Source organism: Episyrphus balteatus, chromosome 3 (genome assembly GCF_945859705.1).
Source record: "Episyrphus balteatus chromosome 3, idEpiBalt1.1, whole genome shotgun sequence".
NCBI lineage: Eukaryota > Metazoa > Arthropoda > Insecta > Diptera > Syrphidae > Episyrphus > Episyrphus balteatus.
The window spans coordinates 63054913-63068522 of record NC_079136.1 but is presented as its reverse complement, the minus strand read 5'-3'; the positions used below and the strand labels follow the sequence as shown (position 1 = coordinate 63068522).

The following is a 13610-nucleotide window of genomic DNA, read 5'->3' as shown; positions in this document are numbered from 1 at the left end:
GGCTGAGGTTTTTGTGTAAAAGTGTACAAAAATTATAGTGTGTATATTTGGTTATTTTAGTGTAAGAAAATGTCACACTTTTGCACTTTTATAGCCTTTTCACACCAAACCCAAAAACGCGGTTTATGGCAAAAAGTTTTCAAAAACCTGAAAAGCGTTCACACTACAAGTTTACAGGTTTTTGTTTGACGTTTAAAATATTTTGACATCCAAATGTCAAGTTTTCGATGGGATTTAATTTTTATTGCTTAAATCAGCTTGAGCTCACAAAATTAATCAAATAAAAGGAACTCTGACAATTTAAATAAATAATTTTAATTCATTAACATAAAACAGAGGAATATATAAAAGTTTTGCAAAGTTTCTTCCTCTTTGAGACACCAAATACAAGGAAAAAAAACGACTTTGAAGTAGCATCCAGATAGCTTAATTAGTAAAGTTGAGAAGAGATTTTTGATGAAGAAGATCGTTTGGACATCTTTTTTTTTGTTTTTTTTTCTGCTCTGCCATTTTCTACAATTAATGAAAAGAAATTTGATTAATTATACAGAATATTTTGTTAATGAATACAAAAATATTTCTTAATAGTTGCAAAAATCAACAAACTGCATTTGTAAAACAGCTGATTCTGTCAGTTCTTTTTTTTTTTTGTCTGCTCTCATTTTTTTTTTGTCTGCTGAATTTGTGCTGAATTCTTCAAAAGGTTTGTTTGGTTATTTCGTTTGGAGTTGAATGTTTTCATTTTCAGGTTTTTGGCGAGTTTAATCAAAAACTTGTGTTTTACGAAAACTTGTGGTTTATGGAAAATGTATGGAAAAACTTGTGTTTTTGATATAGGTTTTTAGGTTTTTTCGCAAAAACCGCGTTTTTGGCTTGGTGTGAAAAGGCTATTACAACGATACAAGACCATTTGCATCGAATCGTGAATACCTACCCCTAATATTTTAACACGCTATCATAACTATATTGTCTTGTTTTCTGCACTGTAGTATATATCATTAAAGTTTAGTTGTGTAGAAATTAGATGAATTTAGTCCATTATTAGCTGTGTTTCTTTGGCCTTAAGTAGCTACTGCAAAATTGACTTGAATGCCGCCATTATTGAAGTTTATTAAATAACACTGAACACATTCATTATTAAAAACCTTGAACGTACTCCACCATCAAATGACAACTGCTGTCACTTTTTCACTTTGACACATTTCAAATCGAACAAAAGCACACCAAAAAAAAATCCAAAAGCTTTTTTTCAGTTTTTCAAAGTCGGTTCGTTGGTGCAGTTCTACAAACAAAATCTTCTACTCTTCTGTTTGGGAACAAAATTCTTCTACCCAAAATAAACTCTATTCTTCAATTAAAATTCTCATCAAAAGTCTATACTTTGTCTAGACTTGTAAAAACCTTTTTTTTATTATTGTTTCACATCTTTAATATTTTATTTGTTCATACATTTTAAAAAAATGGCGTCTATGCTATCAAATAATTTTGTACGAATCAATCGTTCTGGTATTTCGGCGCTACAAAAATTTAGTAATAATTACTTTACCTACACCAATGAGTTGGCTCATCCGCTGGACAGGAAGGCACCAATTGTTTCAGCTAAAGAAGCAGTTGCATGCGTTAAACCAGGTATAAATATAAAAATTTAATTTTAATTGAAAATTTCATCTTTCTTGTTTTCTTTTTTACTTCAAACTTTAATTGACCATGAATTTTAATTAAAAAACAAATAAGAAATAACTTAGTTATGATTATGTAATTTTTTTCTTTTATTATTTTCATTTAGAAGCCACGTAAAAAAACTCCATAAATTTATTGTATTTTTTATTTTTAAACTTTTTCCTTACTTGACTTTTTTTTTCCAAAAAAAAAAATATTCTTAATTCTCTCTCATTTGCATCTGCTACAAATAATTTGTATTCGTTCAACTCATTTGATTTACATTAAATTATCATCCATCGGAAAACAAGTTGTTGGCAGTTGGATTATTTATAGATGCACTTTGTCAAGAGACTATTTTTTTTTCCATTTTTTCTGTCTTTCTTGTTTTTTTGGTTTTAAAGTGAAATGATTTTCATTTATGTTATCATTCTAAAATGATATTGGAGAATGTAGATAAATTTGTTAACTATTTATATTTTTTTCTTTAACTAAGATAGTTTACTTATTTACCTTGTTTTGTTTGTTTTAATAGATATTTATCAAATTTTTTTTAGTTATCGCTTTTGTCTTTTTCATGGGTTAAGTTTTATGTAATACTCTACCATCTTTTTTCTATTACTTTTCACACATTTAAAATTCGTTTTTTTTTGTATTTGTTTAATTGATAAATTAAAAAAAAAAAAAAACTGCTAATTATTGAGCAGATGATAACATTTATCATTAAATCAATTATTCGTACAAATGTTACTTCTATAAGGAATTTGGGAATTAACTTGACAGTTTCTCTTTTTGATGAGCGACTACATGTTGTGTTATCTTACTTATAGTCGAGCGGCATGGTCAAAACATAAAGATTATTGAGTTAAGCTCATACTCTTCTGTAGAATTGAGAGCGGAATTCATAGTCGTTACTCGAGTTAAGATTTTTCTCGACTCAAGTAAGTTGAGAAATATTTTAAGCAATCGCTAAAGGCCCGGGTGGCCAGTTTTTCTTCATAAGTTTTCAATCTTTTCGCATGAAGGCGCCCATAAGAACGTCTATTTAGCAATCGGCTATCAGAGCCGTTTACCCGGTTCCCGGCTATGTGTGAAATTGGCCTAAGGGAATTGAAAATAGGGCTGCCACGTCACTTGAGTAAAGAAAAATCTTGTATTGAGGAAAATTTTTTCTCAAACTCGAAAATTTGACTGATTTGAATTAACCGTCATCATTTTTTAAATAATTCGCCATCGGTTTGGTTTGTCGCGATTTAACAATATTTAAAAATAAATAAATACAAACTATTTAAAATGTCCTATGTCAAATTTTAACTGCTAAACAACAGTAAAACAAACGCTCGTTTTAATGTCAAATGACTGAAACAAACTTGAGCGTTTCCTCAGGTAAAAAAGCCTCCTCAGACGTTCACTTGAGAAAAAATTAAGATATTTCTCAACATGAGTGGCGACTATGAATTTCGCCCTGAGTCTGTTATTGCGATAGCTGCTCTCAATCACTCTTCTCATTGCTCAGCTCAGTCCTCTGCCTTACAAAAATCTAAATCAAACACAAATCCCAACACCTAATTCCCAATATATTCTTCCCTTACCCATCCAGTTTCCTTCCCACCCTAACCCTGGGGATCACAATGAATCCATCGAGATCCGAGTGGGATGATTCGACTTGTCGGATTGTCACCCCGTTCAACCTAAACCAATCAAATTTGCTGAATTCGTTTTTATCTTACTATGATAAACATAAAGCGATCAAGTGAACATGGAGAACAGTCAAAAATCGAAGCTCTTAAAGATTTTTCTATTTTTATAAACAAAATTGCCCTCTACAAAGAGTAGAGAGCAATTTTGTTTGTTGTTGAAATTTGTAACTTCACTGCTCTTTTTTCAGAAAATGTTCTCGGCTCTTTAAAATGTTACTGCTTTTTATGCAAGTCTATTGTGTAAAATACATTTGGTCATGATATTGTTCACAGAAAAAACTATGTTACGCGAAATATATGTTCTAAGCTTTAAGGGAAACCTTTATACTTAGTGGCCAAAAGAATTTTTTTATTTTTTTTTTAACTTTATTTCTCTAACCCCTGAGGTCTTTTTTTTTGTGCAGAAACAACAGAGTCTTTTGGAAGAATCTGTCTTTCTGAATTGTAAAGTGTGCAGATGCTTCTGAAACAGTTTTGAAATGGTTCTATTAGATTTATCCATATTTTTGGCCAAAAGTTTATGAATCCGAAGCGATATAAATTCTTCAACTACATCAGCAAATAGGTACTTGTAATGGTTAAATTGTGCAAATGTCCATGAAAGTGCTTCGAGAAGTCGTTGATTTAACTGATGGACGATTAGGCCCTACAACAAAATAAATGTATCAACCTATCTTTCTTCAAATATGTCATAGTCACTGACTACACCTTGCAGTCAGCATAAGTAAGAGTTGAAATTTAAAAAAAATACTGAATTTTTACAGATCGCTGCGACCGGTCTTTTAGCATCTTCACCTTCAAATCGTTGCTATGTTATATCATTGTTTGGTACACACACGTTTGTACATTATACTCATGTTTTTAAATAATTTAAATTTGTATCGAGCTATATCCCATTTAATTATCTGTCGATGAAAACAAATATACAAATAAAAAAAAATAAACGCCGAAATTATCCCAAAAAGTAAATAGTTTAAAAAACATTTGTTAATAAATCGAAAACAAACATAAAAAGCTTAAACAATATAATGCTTCGACGTCATGTTTAAACGAACAAAAAAGAAAATACCACCGCATTTATGTACATACATATATACAAATTTTAAAAGCGAAGACAACCCCAATTGTGATAATGAATATTTTTTGTTACAATTAGACTTTAATTAGAGCAGTTAACATCTATTATGTTTTGTCTGTACCTGCATATATATTTAAAAATGCATATTTTTGAATGAGTGTTAAAATTTAAAATATTTTTGTATTTACGTCAATACAAAACAATCTAATGAATCAAAACAATTTTAAACTTTGGTTGGTTTATAGCACAGTCAAAAGATATGTGGATGAGAAAATAAATTGCTTGCATAAATGTTAACATTTTGCATTTTCACTTTTCACTTTCAATAAATCTATTTAAAGGTTTTTCTTCATCGTAGCATACATTAAGTATTACAATGTACTAAGTAAAGAAAAATACAAAGTAATTATGAACGTAATCCAATTTTTTTATCATGCTATTGTTTGTCCTCGGCGCATCCATCAACATTATAATTAAATAAGGCTTTTCAAAAAAGCTTTATAAATTTATTAAAAAAGTTTGATTTTAAATAATTCTGTGCACGCGTAAACAAATTTATTAAGATTTGGTGAATATGACTTGTCGGTCAAACTCCATAGTCCATTGGAGCCAAAATTAGATTATTATAAATGATATACCCCCAACAGCCAGCAGGTTCGCAAAACAGAAGTGGGCTTGGCTGTTGGCATTAGCACAAACAAAAATTACATAGTATATTGTATGTACTTGAATGAAAATATGAAAAGCAAACTAATAAAAAGAATGTCTGTTCTTATTGCTTACTTAGTGTGGGTACCATGTGATTTTTGTTTGTTTTAGTTTTGTTTAGTGTTATTTATTATACATATTAAGGTCCCCTTACACTAGTCATCAAAGTTTTAAATATATTTTCTTTTATCAAAAAGTATATTTTAGAATGAAAAAAATTAAATCAATAATTCATTGAAATAAATAATAAGTACTTATTTAAAAATGTATATGAGTTTCGTGCAAGAATTTCACGAGTATTATCAAGCGTTATGACGCTGAGTTGAAAAGTCCAAAAGATATATCATCGTTTTACTTACGATACATATACGAGTGCATTTTTATTAGGTGGCATGTTAGGAATGTCCTTGATACTTAAACTAAATCAAAACGACGCGCTGTAAGAGCGCTAGTTGGTGCAGATGTAAAACCTTTAAGTTAATAGCTTTCTCCGAACTTCCTCTTTTTTTTTTGGTAAAAAATCAATTTATTTTTTGATCTAAATCTGTCAAAAAACTGTTGTTGCGACTACTTAATTGTAGTTGAACAGATCAAAAATGGTTTTTTTGACAGATTTAGATCAAAAAAATAAATTGATTTTTGTACCAAACGAAAACACCATAAAAAAAAAAAAAACAAATCAAATTATTGTGTTTGTTGAATGAAAATACGCTAAGGCCCAATTTATTCACTCTCCATTATATTTAAAGTCGCCATTAAAAATTGGTAATCTGTCAAATCACATACTAATTTTAAAATTTTCCATTTTAAATGGCGACTTTAAATTTAATAGAGGGTGAATAAATTTGACCTTAATTATATTTTGCACTTAAAAAGTGTTTTCTTTCATGGAACTAGATTTAAAATATGAACAAATACGATTCCATGTCATAACAAAGTGCCATTGTTTACTTGTTACAGAAGAATATGGGCATGGTCAAACACCAATCGGATAGGGATACCCGTATCTGGAATATCTTTTTAAACGAAAAGCTATCCAGATAGCTTACCCAAGCAGCTACAAAAATGTAAATATTGAGAGAGAAAATTGTTTCTTTTGAGCAAATTACATTTATGTATTGTTGGATTTTACTTGTACATTTTACTTTATTTTTTGCGAATTTATTTTATTTTCAAGCCGAACAATCGCGCGAAAAGCAACAAACATTTAAAAAAAGCAATAATATTTATCAGCTGATCACTCGGATACCTGAAATACCAGAAATTCTCGAATACCTTCAGATTATTTTTTCACAGAAAATGGTTCGTTTCTTTGCTAATTTTTAACATTTTTTACAACAACAAAAAGCTATCCGATAGCTTTATGTTAGCTGTTTGAACGTACCCTATGACTGTGATACAAAATTTATCATATGAACAGATTTTAACGTTTGTTTTCATTTTTTCGCAGATCAAGAATTGAATGACGTGATAAAACTAATCACTTCTTCAGAACCAAATGTGACCAAACTTTTCATGACATCTAACTGATTGTAAAAATTTAAACTTAAATTAAAGTCGTCTGCGTTGAAGAGGCCAAAGCTAAGCAAAAAAAAATTGTTTGTCTCAATTCCACACACACAACTTAACTGCTGAACCAATGGAAATTATTCCTCACTTGATAAACTTTGTCTTTCAGTTGTTATATGTCCGAAGTCTCTCGTGCGAATGAGGGCACTGAACTGTGAGTGTTGCGCGGTGTAGGTTTTCGTGAGGGTCAGATTTTAGTACATTTACCACAATCTCTGTGAGAAAAATATGTAACCCATGTAAAAATATCACCAGCAGCAACATTTGTATGGTTATTTGGAAACTTAGTCATTTTCAAAATTACAATCGTTAGAAAAAAACTAATTTCGGGGTCACTAAAACGAAATACTTAACGACTCAAAACTGTTACATGCGAGGAATCAGTCCTAACAGTAGTACATATTCAAATAAAAAAAAAATAGATTTTCTGTAAAATCATCTCTATTAAATTTTAAACAAGTCTGTCCATCCTTTAGGCTCCGTAATTAGGGATCAAACACAGATTTCAATTCAATTCTCGACGAAAGCAGTTATGAAATGCCGAATAGAAAATTGTAGCAATTATAAAAATGTGACCTCAAATAGCTAACACGACTTGACTTGTTATTGTTTTCAAATACTTTTTACCATCTTGTTTGTGGTATGTTTCGCGTTTTCTTGCCAACTTAGAACTATTAATTGACAAAAAAAAAACTCTTGTTATTTTTTAACTCTACCATCTGTCTTTTCTAAATGCAGGACTTTCTTATTTATGGGAAATAGTGCATCTGTTTTCTTTGAAAACTCTGCCAATAGTTAAAAAAAATAAATAAAATTGTCCGCCAAATTCGATCATCACATTCATTTTCTATAGACAGTATTTAGTGCCAATAAATCTATTTTAATTTGTTTTTCTATTTTTTTACACTTACTCTCAGTTCAAGGATGGTCAAATTGACCGACGAAAACAAAAAAAAACTTGCACTTGTTTGTTTTCAATTTATAATTAATTTAATTTTTTTTTTTAATTTTAATCAACAGGTAACCTAGTCTTTTGCAGTGGTGCAGCTGCAACTCCAAATGCTCTCATCTCTGCAATGGTTGAAAATGCCTCCAACCTTAAAGATGTAACCGTCTGCCATATGCATACCGAAGGACCAGCTGGCTATGCTCAGCCCGAGAATGCTGATATTTTCCGTTCAGCTTCGTTTTTCATGGGCGGCAATGTTCGCAAAGCTGTCGCAGAAGGACGTGGCGATAATATGTCCATTTTCCTACAAGATATTCCTCAACTATTCTTTAGGAAGATCTATCAACCTGATGTTGCCTTTGTTCATGTTTCACCACCAGATCAGCATGGTTACTGTTCCCTGGGTACTAGTGTGGATTGTGTTCGAGCTGCATTACAGCACTCGAAAATTATCGTAGGTTAGCTTGAAACTAAATTTAGGATATTTTTCAAGATTTGAAATAATAACTGACTGAATTTCTTTCTATGAAAACAGCACAAATGAACAAAAAAATGCCCAGAACTTTTGGTGACTCGATTGTCCATTCATCGCATTTTGATTTTGCCGTAGAAATTGACGAACCTTTGCCAGCTCACGGTGGCAAAGCACCAACAGATGTTGAAACTAAAATTGGCAAAATTATTGCCGAGAATTTAGTTGAAGATGGAGCAACACTGCAAATGGGTATTGGAAGCATTCCAGATGCTGTCCTCAATGCTCTACACAATCACAAAGACTTGGGTATTCATTCGGAAATGTTTGCCAACGGTGTTGTTGATTTGGTAGCCAAGGGTTGTGTTACCAATTCGCAAAAGACAACACATAAGGGTAGAATTGTGGGATCATTTTTGATTGGCGATCAAAAATTGTACGATTTTGTGGATAACAATCCATTTATCGGTAAGTAAGAAATAGGGTGTTTTCATAAACGTGTCTGCCTAAAGTGCCATTCATATGGATATGCGACCTGCGTCTGCGAATTGCTAAAAGTCGCCGCGTGTTATTGGTAACTCTAATTGATTGCTAAGGATAGACACAAGTTTTTTATTTGTTGGTTTACAGAGAAATTTTTTTTTTAAACATACATTTTTGACTCCTCAACAATAAAAGATTACACTGGTCTGCAAGGAAATCCTTTGTATGCTGATTCCGAATCTTAAGTCAGAATTGGCCTAGCATGTCACGTTTTTTAGATATTCCAGAAAATTTCAAAAACCCATTTTTTTGCTGTTTTCAAAGAAATATTTTGGCATAAATAAATAGAATAAGGCTGAATATCTCTTTTCTTCTCCGATATATCTAAACTTAAGCAAGTTAAGTAGGTTTGGCTTATCTAACCATAAAGAAACTGATCTTTAAAAATTCATATTTTTTTCTTCCAAGAACAAAAGTATACTATTATAATGGATTTGAGTGTGCTGATTTTGAATCCGAATTCAAAAAATTTCGGTCAGCTCTCGTTTTTGATATATAGTAGTTTTTTTTAGATTTTCTAAAAAAAAACTTCATTTTGTGATTCTTTATGCGTATATCTATCCTGACGTGATAGAAGTTTTTTGACTTCGGATTCGAACTCAGCACAGCAAAAACCATAAGAAAAGCATACTTTTGTACCTAGGAGAAACAAATCTAAAGCTTTACAAGGCAGTTTATCGAATGATTTATCACAAATAAGATATTTCTAAATAGAAAAATAGTTTATAAAATTACAAAACACGTATAAATTTGTTTTAATGTATTTTATTATATACATTTACATATTTGACTTTTTAAATAAAACGGGCCTTGAGATTTTATCTAAGGTGTTTTTGTTCATGTGGGATAGTGTGGGTCAATAAAATCAAAATCCTATTTTTTGATTTTGTACTCCGAAAAATCGATTGCTAAACACCTCTAGAATATACTCACCAAATATGAGCTCTTTATATTAATAGGAAGGTCTTCCGCTTGGCAATTTTGCAATTTTCCATTTTTACATCAAGCTTCTACTAAAAAAAAAAATAATTTTTTTATAAATCGACTTTTTAACAAATTTCTTTACATATTCTTGTAGGAAATTGAACGCTCTACAAAAAAGGCCGTATACACTTTATCGTTTATCTAACCGTTTAATAGATATTTGAGGTCCAAATATGTCTCGATATAACGATCTTTAAAAATTCGTTATTTGTTTTTAATTTTGTAACAAATTGAAAAATTATAATAATCAAACGCGCAAGACATATTCTTATACTATATTCGTATACTAAAAACTGCAGGATTTCAATACACATTTGGTGTCATAATATGATAGATCATGTTATGAGAAATAAGTACTCCAAATTTGAGCTATATACGAATAATAATTTTATTTCTGCACAAAGGCAACCGAATCTAAGAGGGTAATTTTCTACAAACTACTCATATTTTTTGAAAATCATTAAAAAAAATGGTATTTGCTAGAATTTTTCTGAAACCAGGGGTCGAATTACGGCACACGATTTCGATCATACGTTAACGTTTTGACTATTTCTGTCTCTATTTTATTATTAGAAAACGATAGGGACACATAGCAACCATTCGTTAACGAACGTATGCCGTAATTCGACCCCAGATTTATTTAAAGGAGAAAAAAAGATAAATTTTGCATACCAATGTTATCGATGAAAAAAAAAAATATTGTTAATAAGGATGTTCAAAAAAGCTTTTTTTTGCGTTTGAAAAAAAAAAATGAGTTTGTGCACAGAAAGTTTGTTATTTGCTACAGTAATATTAAATTCATATCAAATTAATTAAATCGATTTTGGTTGAAATTCAAGAGTAAATGTAAAATATAGCATTTTCTAAGCCCCCTAATGCGAAAATACCCAATTTACTTAATATTTCATAAACCATGTTTTACAAACTTTCTTTATAGTGAAAATCAATTTAATTTTTCAATTAGTTAAAAAAAAATTAAACCCCCCAATGGCAAATTTTTTTTTTCTTCGATAATTTCGTCAAATAATATTATCCACCTTGATTTTTGTTTTGGAATTTCACAAGCAACTGTAGAAAATAACATTTTTTTGAGCCACCCTAATACGAAAAAAATTAATTTAAACTCATAATTTCAAAAAAAACGATTTAGAAATTTTCTATGTATTAAAATCCAATTTTTTTCGAAAAATGAAAAAAGAATCATTTTTTAACCACCCTAATTAATGTTTGCTGCCGAACACGTCTAACGCAGGCCTAAGTTAGGCAGACGTTTATGAAAACAACTATAATTGTCTGACTGGAGTGGGGTTGTTTGTAACAGTTATTTTTGTATTCTTTAGAAATGCTGACAATTGACTATGTCAACAGCACCAGCGTTATTCGTCAACTACCAAAGATGACTGCCATTAATTCCTGCATTGAAGTCGATTTAACTGGACAGGTTTGCTCTGATTCAATCGGAACCCGCTTCTTCTCTGGGTTTGGTGGCCAAGTGGATTTCATTCGAGGTGCCGCCGAAGGTACAGATGGACGGGGTAAACCAATTATTGCAATGCCATCGACAACAAACAAGGGAGAGAGCAAAATCACACCTATGTTGAAGCCAGGTAAAAATTAAAGCCAACATTTCTTAACAACAAAGATTTATTAATTTTTGTTTCTTTCTGTTTTTAGGTGCTGGTGTTGTAACATCCCGTGCTCATGTTCATTATGTTGTCACTGAATTTGGTATTGCATCGTTGTTTGGAAAGACAATGCGCCAAAGGGCGCATGCACTCATTCAAATCGCACATCCCGATCACCGTCAAAATTTAGAGAAAGCTGCATTTGAACGATTGAAGCAAATGCCATCGCCTTAAATTCTCTTAAAAAAAAAATAATTTTATTTTTTGATAAATATTTTGTTTTCCATTTTATAAGCTTTGGCACGCGTAACGTTTTTTCCCAAAGTTTTTTGTGTATTTTGTAAAAAAAAATTAGGTTTTTATTTTTGCATTTGTACAGACGACATCGTGATAAGGATTGATAATTATAAAAAAAAATAGTAACAAAAAGCATCTCGTTTTGCTGGATAGAAAAAAAAAATATTATATTAATAGGAAAAATTATGTATCGTAAAGATATGTAAATTAAATTTTATTCAGCAACTAGCACATAAATAAATAAAGCGATGTTTTTTTTAAATAATTTCGTTTGCATAGAAATTGAAATTGTTATATATTTTCTGCAAAGAAAATTTAATTTCTCTTTAAGTTAACAAAAATAAAATAATAATGATCGAAACTGATGTCTTATTTCTCATTTTATGTATTTTAAAATACAAATTAATAGTTGAGTTGGCAAATTCACATTATCCCCCTTTAAGAACTAGACAATTTTCAATCTATAACCACTGAAATTTGTTCAACACAAAAAATGATACACATACACCAGAGTGGCTGACTTCATTAATATTAGTAGTAGGGGCGTATTTTTCGTTTAATAATTAACCGATATAACAGGCCCCAACGTACTAGATTCGTACTACGAATCCCGAAAATATAAATCATAGGTCCCGTCGGTCGGTCGCGACGGACTAAAAGTGTTACGAAATTCGTACTACGTTAAAAATGGTATCACTTGTTTCGAATGAATAGGATTTTTTTAATGCAGGCTAATTCAAAAATAGATACAACAGTTAAATCCTTGGAATCGAATGCATACAAATTAAAAAAATAACTCCCGATAGCTACATATACATATGACTAATGTTTGATGAATAATTTTTAATTGAAAATAAAAATTCATAAAAAAAAAGTTCAAGCGACTGTTCTGCATGAAAACCTTCGATTGAGTTTCTTGTATTTAAACGAACAAGAAAAAGCAATTTATTTAGTTTAAATTTTTTAACGTTTATTTTACAGTCAAATTCCTAAAAGTATGCAATTATTTAAGCACTTATCTTGCTTGAAAAGATAAGGGGGCATATTTTGTTGTACGAAATTGGTCATAAAATATTAACAATTTTTTAATTAAAATGCCTACTTTCTTTTTAATTTCATAGCATCTTATAAACGGAAAAACTTTTCTATCTTTTTTGTTTAGAAATCGTTCACAGCGTGTTTAGAGCCCAAATTACGAGCTCACATGCATTCTATCAGCAGACGTAACAATATTAGCTGTATTTTATTTTCCTCGTGATCCAGATCAGCTTTACATCAAAAGCAGGATTTTGTTTTGTTATTGTTTCGCAAATAAATTAATGATCTGATCTGCATCACGAGGAAAATAAAACAGCTATTATTACAGATAAACGAAAACAAAAGTCAAACGATAAGCAAATTGCAGTCTTAAGGCTTGGCCACACTGGAGGGTATGCGGTAGCGGTACGGGTAGCGGTGAGGGTACTTGTATGAAAAAAATTCCAAAATGACACATCAACGTTCAGGTGTGGAATTTTTTTCATACAAATACCCGTACCGCTACCGCATGTACCCTCCGGTGTGGCCAAGCCTTTAAGATTAACGAGTAGCGTTTAAATAAAACGATTATCGTAATACGTAATCGCATTTGAACGAGAACGTCGAGAAAGAAGGAGTTTCAACGATAATCGTTTTAAAAAATAGGGCCCCTTTTTTAGCTGAATGCGTATGCATAGGCCTGTTCACTGTGATCTCATATCTGTAAACCAAACTTGTTTCGGGACTTTGATCCAAAAATATCTGCTTTCGAATGAAGGATAAAAAAATATTTCGATTGCAAATAATTCAGCAACCCGAAATCCCACAAACTTTTGGTTAGCAGTTATGAATAGGGTCTAAAGAGTTCTTTCTTTTGATATTTCATTCGATGGATTTGGAGAAAATTTTTGAAAATTTCTTTTTTTTAGACAAGGGGTATCCCTTGCATAATTTTCAAAAATCTTAAAAAAATAAATTTATAAATTTTTTTAGCTGAATGCATAGGCCT

At 30.8% G+C, this 13610-nt stretch overlaps 1 protein-coding gene across 1 annotated transcript; it reads left to right on the top strand.

Annotated features, from left to right (window-relative positions):
* The first annotated feature begins 1249 nt into the window (after positions 1–1249).
* On the top strand, positions 1250–11945 carry LOC129914386 (4-hydroxybutyrate coenzyme A transferase). Its single transcript, XM_055993599.1, has 5 exons — positions 1250–1629; positions 7735–8121; positions 8199–8603; positions 11003–11269; positions 11337–11945. The coding sequence occupies exons 1-5, from the start codon at positions 1461–1463 to the stop codon at positions 11519–11521; spliced, it is 1413 nt and encodes a 470-aa protein (XP_055849574.1). The 5' UTR covers positions 1250–1460; the 3' UTR covers positions 11522–11945.
* Positions 11946–13610: the final 1665 nt, after the last annotated feature.

Bases quoted from the DNA above. Each gene is read 5' to 3' on its own strand.
- LOC129914386 (XM_055993599.1), top strand. From the start codon at position 1,461: ATGGCGTCTATGCTATCAAATAATTTTGTACGAATCAATCGTTCTGGT. The intron at 8,604-11,002 runs GTAAGTAAGAAA...TGTATTCTTTAG, and splicing joins GGATAACAATCCATTTATCG to AAATGCTGACAATTGACTAT. The intron at 11,270-11,336 runs GTAAAAATTAAA...TTCTGTTTTTAG, and splicing joins CACACCTATGTTGAAGCCAG to GTGCTGGTGTTGTAACATCC.